Source organism: Pyrgilauda ruficollis, unplaced genomic scaffold, assembly GCF_017590135.1.
Source record: "Pyrgilauda ruficollis isolate IOZ18807 unplaced genomic scaffold, ASM1759013v1 scaffold540, whole genome shotgun sequence".
Classification (NCBI taxonomy): Eukaryota; Metazoa; Chordata; class Aves; order Passeriformes; family Passeridae; genus Pyrgilauda; species Pyrgilauda ruficollis.
The window spans coordinates 1-10955 of NW_024527045.1; the positions used below are offsets into that span (position 1 = coordinate 1).

At 59.1% G+C, this 10955-nt stretch overlaps 2 protein-coding genes across 2 annotated transcripts in view; one reads left to right on the top strand and one right to left on the bottom strand.

Annotated features, from left to right (window-relative positions):
* Positions 1 to 566: 566 nt before the first annotated feature.
* LOC121360881 (E3 ubiquitin-protein ligase NRDP1-like) lies at positions 567 to 9381 on the bottom strand (the record flags this gene model as incomplete). The annotated part of the gene is made up of 5 exons (XM_041481000.1): positions 9332 to 9381; positions 8051 to 8188; positions 3809 to 3921; positions 1900 to 2171; positions 567 to 801 (listed from the first exon to the last, which is right to left on the bottom strand). Coding segments are annotated over exons 3-5 (597 nt in total), but the record flags the coding sequence as incomplete, so codon positions are not given.
* A 287-nt stretch (positions 9382 to 9668) lies between these two features.
* Positions 9669 to 10955, top strand: part of NABP2 (nucleic acid binding protein 2) — a 4091-nt gene continuing 2804 nt past the window's right edge. The window contains exons 1-2 of the mRNA XM_041480998.1: positions 9669 to 9766; positions 10797 to 10908. Of these exons, the coding sequence (XP_041336932.1) occupies positions 10830 to 10908 (79 nt within the window). The 5' untranslated portion in view covers positions 9669 to 9766; positions 10797 to 10829. The remainder of the gene's footprint in view (positions 9767 to 10796; positions 10909 to 10955) is intronic.

The window sequence follows — 10955 nt, forward strand, 5'->3', positions numbered from 1 at the left end:
CGCTGCTGCCCCACCTGCTCGGCCAGCCCAATCCTACAGAGCCACAATCAACTCACACCTCCCCACAGACTTCTTTTTCTTGATTTTTTGGGGATTTCTGGAGTCCCCAGCATGACCCAGCCCAATCCTACAGACCCACACTCAGCCCACACCTTCACCCAGCCACTTCCCCCCCATTTTTTGGGGGGATTTAGGTCCCCAACACCCCAAACCTGCCCTTTCCAGCCCAATCCTGCCACTCCTGAAGCCCCAGGTGTGGCCCAACCCAATCCCACAGACCCACACTCAGCCCACACCTTCCCCTCATTACATTTTTCCGGGTTTTTTTGGGGGATTTCTTTGAGATTTTTTAAATTATTTTGGGATTTCTGGAGTCCCCATCGTGGCCCAACCAACCCCTGCAGACCCACACTCAGCCCACACCTTCCCCCAGCCATTCTCCCCATTTTTTGGGGGGGATTTTGGTTCCCAACCCCCCAAACCTGCCCTTCCCAGCCCAATCCTGCCACTCCTGAAGCCCCCGGTGTGGCCCAACCCAATCCCACATACCCACACTCAGCCCATACCTTCCCCCAGCCATTCTCCCCCATATTTTTTGGGGGGATTTTGGCTCCCAGCACCCCAAGTCTGCCCTTGCCAGCCCACTCCTGGTGCTGCTGCCCCACCTGCTCGGCCAGCTGGTGCTTGTGCTCGGCCGAGGTTTTCTCCAGCTCGGCGATCCTCGTCTGCTGCTGCTGCACCACCGAGCGCAGGTGCTTGATGCAGTTGTGGTTGGGCAGCTCGTCCTTGGGCATCTCCAACCTGCCAGGAGTGGGGGAAAGGAGGTGGAGAGTCCAAATTAGGGGAATTTGCACCTTCCAGAGGTAATCCAGGTGTGGAAAGACAGGGAGGGGTCTGAGTGTCAGGCTGGGGGAGGATTTGGGGGATAAATGGGGATTTTTCTTCTTTACTGACTTCCTGAGATGTTCTAAAGCCTGACAGTCCTTTCCAGGAGGGAATTCCTGCTGATGTCCACCCTGACCCTGTCCTGGAGGTGTGCCATCCCAGGGCCTTTCCTGTGTCCATCCTGGTGCCATCCCATGCCCATCCAAGTGCCCATCCTATGCCTGTTCCATGACCATGCCATGTCCATCCCCATGCCAATGTCCATCCCAGGGCCACTCCTGTGTCCATCCCATCCCCACCCTGTGTCCATCCCATGGTCCATCTCAGGGTCATCTCTTGTCCATCCCTATCCCGTGTCCATCCCAGTGCCCATCCCATCCCCATCCTGTGTCCATACCAGTGCCCATCCTGTGCCTGTTCCATGGCCATCCTCTGTCCATCCCAGTGCCCATCTTGCGCCCATCCCTACCCCATGTCCATCCCAGGGCCCATCCCGTGTCCATCCCAGTGCCCATCCCCATTCTGGGTCCATCCCAGGGCCCATCCTGGTGCTATCCTATGCCCATCCCAGTGCCCATCCCGTGTCCATCCCATGCCCATCCTATGCCCGTTCTATGTGTCCATCCCCACTGCATGTCCACCCCCATCCTGTGTCCATCCCAGTGCCCATCCTGTGCCCGTTCTATGTGTCCATCTCCATCCTATGACCATCCCCATCCCAGTGCCCATCCCAGGGCCATCTGATGCCCAGCCCCAGTGCCCATCCTGTGTCCATCCCCACCTCACGTCCATCCCAGTGCCCATCCTGTGTCCATCCCAGGGCCATCTGATGCCCAGCCCCAGGGCCCATCCCGTGTCCATCCCCACCTCACGTCCATCCCAGTGCCCATCCTGTGTCCATCCCAGGGCCATCTGATGCCCAGCCCCAGGGCCCATCCCGTGTCCATCCCCACCCCACGTCCATCCCAGTGCCCATCTCATGCCTCCCCATGCCCACCCCGTGCCCACCCTCACCCGCATCCCTGCTCGCAGGTGACCGGGCGCTTGGGGTTGTGCTCGCAGTCGTTGAGGTGAGCCATGAGGTTGTCGAGGCGCACCACGGCCGTGCAGCCGAAGACGGCGTTGTCGCAGGTGATCTGCAGCTTGGAGAGCATGTTCCGCATGATCCGCGGCACCGGGCGCAGGTGGGCCACCGTCACCACGCTGCGGTCCACCGGGCACGTCTGCTGCTGCGAGAACCACTGCGTGATGCAGGCATTGCAGAAGGCGTGCTCGCAGTGCGGGGCCTGCGGGAACGGCGACGGGGTCACGCGGGGAGGCTGGGGTGGGGGAACCCCCAGGATGGGTGGGGAAACACCCCAGGATGGGTGGGGAAACCCCCCAGGATGGGTGGGGGAACACCCCAGGAAGGGTGAGGGAGCCCCCCAGGATGGGTGGGGGAATCTCCCAGGATGGGTGGGGAAACCCCCCATGATGGGTGGAGAAACCCCCAAGGATGGGTCAGGGAACACCCCAGGATGGGTGGGGAAACCCCCCAGGATGGGTGGGGAAACCCACCAGGATGGGTGAGGGAACACCCCAGGATGGGGTGGGGAACCCCCCAGGATGGGTGGGGAAACACCCCAGGATGGGGTAGGGAAACCCACCAGGATGGGTGAGGAAACCCCCCAGGATGGGTGGGGAAACCCCCCAGGATGGGTGGGGAAACCCACCAGGATGGGTGAGGGAACACCCCAGGATGGGGTGGGGAACCCCCCAGGATGGGTGGGGAAACCCCCCAGGATGGGTGGGGGAACCTCCCAGGGCATCGAGGCCAGGCTTGGACTGATCCCCAGGAGAGCCCTGAGTGCACCTCTGCTCATTCAGTTGAGGGATTGATCATAGGATTGATCATGGAATGGTTGGGGTGGGGAAACCTCCCAGGATGGGTGGGGGAACCCCCGAGGATGGGGGGGGGAAACCCCCAGGGCATCAAGGCCACACTGGACTCAATCCCCAGCAGAGCCCTGAGTGCCACCCCTGCTCGCTCAGTAGTGGGATTGATCATGGGATCAATCATAGGATCAATCATGGCATTGATCATGGAATGGTTGGGTGGGGAAACCTCCTAGGATGGGGTGGGGAAAGCTCCCAGATAGTTGAGGCCAAGATGGACTCAATCCCCAGCAGAGCCCTGAGTGCCAGCTCTGCTCGTTCAGTCGTGGGACTGATCATGGGATCACTCATGGAATCACCCTTGGAACCATTCATGGAATTTCTCACGGGATCACGCACGAGACCACTCAAGAAATCCCTCATGGAATCACTGAGTTTGGGAAAAACCTCCCAAATCATCAAGTCCAACCTGTGACTGATCCCTGCCAGAGCCCTGAGTGCCACCTCCACTCCTTCCCCAGGATGGGGGATCCCCCACCTGTCCTGACCCCTCACCTGTGCTGCGCAAACCCTTCCCAGGACCCCCCATACCCCATCCCAACACCTCCAAGCCTGAATACCACCAGATCCCACCCCAGTGCCCAGGTGGGTCCTACCTGCACCCCCAGACCCCACCCTAGTGCCCAGGTGGGTCCTACCTGTACCCACCATGTCCCAGGTGGGACCTACCTGCACCCACCAAATCCCACCCCAGTACCCAGGTGGGTCCTACCTGCACCCCCAGACCCCACCCTGGTTCCCAGGTGGGTCCTACCTGCACCCACCGTGTCCCAGGTGGGACCTACCTGCACCCACCAAATCCCACCCCAGTACCCACGTGGGTCCTGCCTGCACCCACCAGACCCCACCCTGATGTCCAGGTGGGTCCTACCTACACCCACCATGTCCCAGGTGGGTCCTACCTGCACCCACCAGATCCCACTCAAGTTCCCAGGTGGGTCCTACCTGCACCCACCGTGTCCCACCCCCGTGCCCAGGTGGGTCCTACCTGCACTGGCTCCTCCAGGACCCCGCTGCAGATGGGGCAGATCAGGTCCTCGTCCACGTCCCCCTGGAACCGAGCCACATCATACCCCATCGCTCGTCACCGGCGCCAGAACCCTGCGGGGCGGGCACGGCTCAGCAACACCCCGGGGAGGGCAGATCCACCTCAAACCTGCCTCCCCTGGGGGTCCCTCGGGGCAGGGATGGGGAGGAATTTGGGTCCCTTGGGTGCTGGAGCCATTCCAGCCCCTGGGATTGGGATCTGAAGTCCAAAGTCCTGCAGGAAAAGGGTTTTCCGTTTATTCTGGAGCTCCCTTGGGGCAGGGGTGGGGAGAAATTTGGGTCTCTTGGGGGTTTTGGGTTTTCCCAGAGCCATTCCAGCCCCTGGGATTGGGTCCCAGATCCAGATCCCAGGGTTTGAAGTCCAAGGTCCTGCAAGAAAGAGTTTTTGAGTCAAACTCGTTTCTTCTGAAGCTCCCTTGGGTCAGGGATGGGGAGAAATTTGGATCCCTTGGGGGTTTTGGGTCTTCCCAGAGCCATTCCAGCCCTTGGGATTGGGATTTGAAGTCCAAGGTCCGGCATGAAAAGGGTTTTTGAGTCAAACCTGCTTCTTCTTGGGGTCCCTTGGGGCAGGGATGGGGAGGAATTTGGGTCCCTTGGGTGCTGGAGCCATTCCAGCCCCTGGGATTGGGATTTGAAGTCCAAGGTCCGGCATGAAAAGAGTTTTTGAGTCAAACCTGCTTCTTCTTAGGGTCCCTTGGGGCAGGGGTGGGGAGAAATTTGGGTCTCTTGGGGGTTTTGGGTTTTCCCAGAGCCATTCCAGACCCTGGGATTGGGATCTACCAGGGTTTGAAGGCCAAAATCCTGCAGGGAAAGGGTTTTTGAGTCAAACTCGTTTCTTCTGAAGCTCCCTTGGGTCAGGGATGGGGAGGAATTTGGATTTCTTAGGGGGTTTTGGGTTTTCCCAGAGCCATTTCACCCTAACCCTAATCCTGGGAACCCTAATCCTGGGAACCCCAACTATAACCCTGGGAACCCTAATCCTAACCCTCAATTTCCCAGTTGTGGGTTTGATTTGGGGTTTTTGGGGTGGGTTATTTGGTTTGCAGAGCTGGGCACGTCGGGCTTTGGGAACGGAAGAGTTCCCAGCCCGGCATTCCCGGGACATTCCCGGGAAATTCCCTCCTCCATCCCCTTCCCCTCAGCATTCCCGGGAAATCCCCTCCTCCATCCCCTTCCCCTCAGCATTCCCGGGAAATTCCCTCCTCCAGGGCCGGCCTTGAGCTCTGCCCCGGCCGTTGCTGCTCCCTGCGCCCCTCCCCGACACCAAAGGCGGTGACACGGCGGTGACACAGCGGTGACAAAGGCCCGATAAGGAGTCCCCACCCCAAACCCCGACGGGAGGGGCAGGAGAGGGGGGAGGACACCGGGACAGGGAGCCGGGAGGGGACACGGGAATTCCAGATGTGCAGGGCAGGAATTCCAGCTGTGAGGGGACCTGGGGATTCCAGCTGTGCCCATCTCAGGAATTCCAGCTGTGAGGGGACCTGGGGATTCCAGCTGTGCCCATTCCCGGGAAATCCCCTCCTCCATCCCCTTCCCCTCAGCATTCCCGGGAAATTCCCTCCTCCAGGGCCGGCCTTGAGCTCTGCCCCGGCCGTTGCTGCTCCCTGCGCCCCTCCCCGACACCAAAGGCGGTGACACGGCGGTGACACAGCGGTGACAAAGGCCCGATAAGGAGTCCCCACCCCAAACCCCGACGGGAGGGGCAGGAGAGGGGGGAGGACAGCGGGACAGGGAGCCGGGAGGGGACACGGGAATTCCAGATGTGCAGGGCAGGAATTCCAGCTGTGAGGGGACCTGGGGATTCCAGCTGTGCCCATCTCAGGAATTCCAGCTGTGAGGGGACCTGGGGATTCCAGCTGTGCCCATCTCAGGAATTCCAGCTGTGAGGGGACCTGGGAATTCCAGCTGTGCCCACCTCAGGAATTCCAGCTGTGAGGGGACCTGGGAATTCCAGCTGTGCCCACCCCAGGAATTCCAGCTGTGCCCACCCCAGGAGCACAGGAGGGCAGCTGAGGCCTGGCCCTGCTGCTGCTCCCCAGCCAGATGTGCCCTCCCAAAACACATCCAGATGTGCTGGGCTCCCACACCTTGGCCCCAGCCAGCTGTGCTGAGCTCCTGCCCCCGCAGCCCTGCCCAGATGTGGCCTCCCAAACCCACCCAGCTGTGCCGGGCTCCTGCGCCTTGGCACCATCCAGCTGTGCCCCCCAGCCAGCTGTGCCGACCCCCTGCAGCCTGACCCTGGCCAGATGTGGCCTCACGGCCAGATGTGGCCTCCCAAACACACCCAGATGTGCCGGGCTCCTGCACCTTGGCACCATCCAGCTGTGCTGAGCCCCTGCTCCCCCAGCCCTGCCCAGCTGTGCCCCAGCCCAGCAGCAGAGCCGGTGACACAGGGACAGATGTGAGGGGACCCCGTGTGCCCAGAGCAGCTCCAGGTGATGCTGGATCCTTTATTCCCAAAAAAAAAAACCCCTGGGAAAACCCCACAGCTGCAGGGTTTGATCAGGGCCGAGGGCTCCCGGCCCGGAGCGGCCCCAAATCCCAGCCCAGCCCTTCCCACGGGATCACAGCCCCGGGCAGGAGCCTCTGCCAGGGCTCCGGAACGTTCCGTGGAGCTCAGGGGCTCCCAGAAATCCAGAGCCAGGAACAGCCCCTCCTCCCATCCCAAAATTCCTCTGGGATCTCACCAGGCTTGTCCCAAAACTCTGGGATCTCCCCAAAACTCCTCTGGGATCTCCCAAGGCTCATCCCAAAACTCCTGTGGGATCTTCCCAAAATTCTGGGGTCTCACCAGGCTCATCCCAAAACTCCTTTGGGATCTTCTCAAAACTCCTCTGGGATCTTCCCAGGCTCATCCCAAAATTCTAGGATCTTCCCAAAATTCTGGGATCTTCCCAGAGCTCATCCCAAAATTCTGGGGTCTCACCAAACTCATCCCAAAACTCTGGGATCTACCCAAAACTCCCCTGGGATCTTCCCAGGCTCATCCCAAAATTCTAGGATCTTCCCAAAATTCTGGGATCTTCCCAGAGCTCATCCCAAAATTCTGGGGTCTCACCAAACTCATCCCAAAAGTCCTCTGGGATCTTCCCAGAGGAGTTTTCCAGAATGGAAAAAAAGGAGGGATTGGAGGAATTCCCATGGGAAAAAGAGGGATTGGAGGAATTCCTGAAAAAAGAAAAAGGGAAGGGAAGGAAAGGAAAAGGTAAAGGAAAAGGAAAAGAGGAAAGGATTGAAGGAATTCCCATGGGAAAAGAGAGATTGGAAGAATTCCCATGGGGAAAAATGAAGGATTGAAGAAATTCCCATGGAAAAAAAGGAGGGCTGGAGGAATTCCCAAAAAAAGGAAAAAGAATAGGAAAAGCAAAAAGAAAAAATGAAGGATTGGAGGAATTCCTAAAGAAAGAAAAAGGAAAGGATTGGAAATGGAAAAGGGAAAGGAAAAATGAAGGATTGGAGGAATTCCCGTGGGAAAAAGGAGGGATTGAAGGAATTCCCATGGAAAATGAAGGATTGAAGGAATTCCCAAAGAAGGAAAAAGGAAAGATTGGAAATGGAAAAGGGAAAAAGAGAAAAAGAAGGATTGAAGGAATTCCTGTGGAAAAAAGGAAGGATTGAAGAAATTCCCATGGGATAAAAGGAAAGACTAAAAGAATTCCCACGGAATAAAGAAGGATTGAAGGAATTCCCATGGAAAAAAAAGAAGGATTGAAAGAATTCCTGTGGAAAAATAGAAGGATTGGAGGAATTCCCGTGGAAAAAAAGGAAGGATTGAAGGAATTCCCATGGAAAAATGAAGGATAGGAGGAATTCCTGTGGAAAAAAAGGAAGGATTGAAGGAATTCCTGTGGAAAAAAGGAAGGATTGAAGGAATTCCTGTGGAAAAAAGGAAGGATTGAAGGAATTCCTGTGGAAAAAAGGAAGGATTGAAGGAATTCCTGTGGAAAAAAGGAAGGATTGAAGGAATTCCTGTGGAAAAAAGGAAGGATTGAAGGAATTCCTGTGGAAAAAAGGAAGGATTGAAGGAATTCCTGTGGAAAAAAGGAAAGACTAAAAGAATTCCCATGGAAAAAAATGAAGGATTGGAGGAATTCCCATGGAAAAAAAGAAGGAATGAAGGAATTCCCATGGAAAAAAAGAGGGAATGAAGGAATTCCCATGGAAAGGACCCTGGCTTTACCTCCCGAGGCAGAATTCCTCCTGGAAGCACGCAGGGCTGCGCTGGCCTCACTCTGTGCTGGGAATTTCTCCCAAATTTCTCCCATTTTTTCCCTCTCCTCTCCCACAGGGCGGAGCCACGAGGTCCTGGAGGACGGATCTGATCCCAAAAAAGAGAAAAAACCGGGAAAAGTCAGCAGGGGGGGGAGGGAAGGAAGGTCCTGGAATTCCCTGCAAAAGTCAAATCCCACACGGAATTCCCAATTCTGGGGAGAAATTCCTCCCCCTGCTCTGATTTTTTGGGAATTTTGGGAATAATGGAGCCCCAGGCCAGTCGTGGACAGGGATCCAGGCTCGGAAATTTGGGAATTTCAGCTGAGTGGGATCCAGGGATCAGAAATTTGGGAATTCCAGCCCCATTTCCAGTGGGATTCACACTCAGAAATTTGGGAATTTCAGCCCCATTTCCAGTGGGATTCACACTCAGAAATTTGGGAATTCCAGCCCCATTCCCAGCTCTGCAGCCCCTCCCCATCCTGCTAAAAATTCCTGGAAATTTTCCTGGATTTTTCCTCAAATTATTTTGGATTTTCCCCCCAAATTCTTTAGGAGTCTTCCCCAAATTTCTCTGGAATCTTCCCCAAAAACTCCTCTGGATTTTCCCCCAAATTCTTTTGGATTGTTCCCAAAATTTCTCTGGATTTTCCCCCAAATTTCTCTGGATTTTTCCCAAATTCCTCCAAACTTTCCCCAAATTCTTCCAGCCTTACCCCTGAACTCCTGGGGATTGTTCCCCAAACTCCTCTGTGTTATCCCCCAATTTTTTCTGGGATTGTTCCCAAAATTCCTCCAAATTTTCCCAAAATTCCTTTAAATTATTCCCAAAACTCCTCCAAAATTTCCCAAAATTCCTCCAAAATTTTCCCCAAATTTTCTCCGAATTTTCCCCAAAATTTCCCTGGATTATTCCCCCCAAATCCTCGAGATTTTCCCCAAAATCCTCGACATTTTTCCCCCAAATTCCTCGGGATTCTCCCCAAATTCCCTCCCGCTCTCCCGTTCCCCACCGGAGCCGTTCCCGGTTTCCCCTCCCCGGTGGTTCCGTTCCCTTCCTCCGTTCCCCGGTACCGCCACCAGCCCGGGGCTCCTCCTCCAACCGGAGCCCCCCCGGTCTCCTCCGTGGATCTTTCCCCTCCTCCGCCCGCGGCCTCTCCCGGTTCTCCCGGTGCTACCGGGGCCGCCCCGGGAGCCCCAAGCACCGCCCCGGGGGCCTCTCCGCCGCCTCTCCCACAGCCGTACGTACCGCGGGGCGCGGGCCCGGCCCGCTCGGGGCCGCTCGGGGCTCAGCGGCGGCCGCGGCCTCCTCCCGGTGCCCCCGCCCGGCCCCGCCGCGCCGGAAGTGCCGCACCGGAAGTGCCGCTCTGGCCGCGCGGGCCGGAACTCGGTGGTAGAGGCGTCAATGAATGGGCGTGGCTTATCCTCATAATCCCTCCCTTTCTGCATCGCTATTGGTTAGAGGCGCTGCTCGTTACGCTCCCCCACGCTCTCTGATTGGCTGCGCTCGCTGACTTCCGGGAGCGCCCGCGGCGGCGGCGGCGCCGTGCCCGGTGAGCGCGCGGCGGGAGGTGCGAGCGCCCCCTGGTGGCGGGACGGGCGGGAGGGCGGCCCCGCTCCCGGTGCCGCTCCCGGTGCCGGTCCTGGTTCTGCTCCCGGTCCCGGTGGCCCCGGAGTGCCGTTCGTGCGTAGCCCCGTTCCCGCGGTCCCGTTCCCGGTGTCCCGGCGGCCCCGGTGGTGCCGCTCCCCCGCAGGGATGCTCGCGGTGTTCCGTCCCCCTCTCGGTGCCGCCTTCGCGTTGCCGTGCCCGGTGTCTCGTTCCTGCGGCGGCGTTCCCGGTGTCCCCGGTGCCGGCCGGTCCCGGTGGTCCCGTCCCCGCGGTCCCCGTGTCCAGCGGCGATGTCTCCATGGGCCACGGCCGGTGTCACCCCCGGGTCCCGCGGGCCCGGTGTCCCCTCCCGGTGTCCCCTCCCGGTGTCCCGTTCCCACATCCCCGATGTCCCCTCCCGGTGTCCCGGTGTCCCGTCCCCGGTGTCCCCTCCCGGTGTCCCGTTCCCACAGCCCCGATGTCCCCTCCCGGTGTCCCGGTGTCCCGTCCCCGGTGTCCCCTCCCGGTGTCCCGGTGTCCCATTCCCGGTGTCCCATCCCCGGTGTCCCATCCCCGGTGTCCCATCCCCGGTGTCCCCCTCCCGGTGTCCCGGTGTCCCATCCCCGGTGTCCCCTCCCGGTCCCTGCGGGTCGGTCCCGGGGCTGCCACCGCCGGTGTCCCCTCCCCATTCCCGCTGTCCCCGCAGTGTCCCCTCCGGTGCCACCCCCGTTCCCAGTGTCCCCCTCAGTGTCCCCATGGTGCCACCCCTGTGTCCCCACGGTGCCATTCCGTGTCCCCAAGGTGCCCCTCCATGTCCCCAGGGGTGCCATTTGATGTCCCCTTGGTACCATTCCCTGTCCCCACAGTGCCATTCCGTGTCCCCAAGGTGCCACTCTGTGTCCCTGCTGCCCCTCAGGTGCCCCTCCCTGTCCCCAGGGTGCTGTCACTGTCCCCAAGGTGCCCCTGGGTGTCCCCAAGGTGCCCCTCCCTGTCCCCAAGGTGCCCCTGGGTGTCCCCAAGGTGCCCCTCCCTGTCCCTAGAGGTGCCACTCTGTGTCCCCAAGGTGCCCCTGGGTGTCCCCAAGGTGCCATTCCCTGTCCCCATGGTGCCATTCCCTGTCCCCAAGGTGCTGTCCCTGTCCCCAGCCCGCGCTGCCACCATGAGCTCCGAGACCCTGGTCAAGGACGTCAAACCCGGCCTCAAGAACCTCAACCTCATCTTCATCGTGCTGGAGACCGGTCAGTGCCACCCCCCGCTGTGCCCCGAGCCCCCCTGTCCCCCCCTG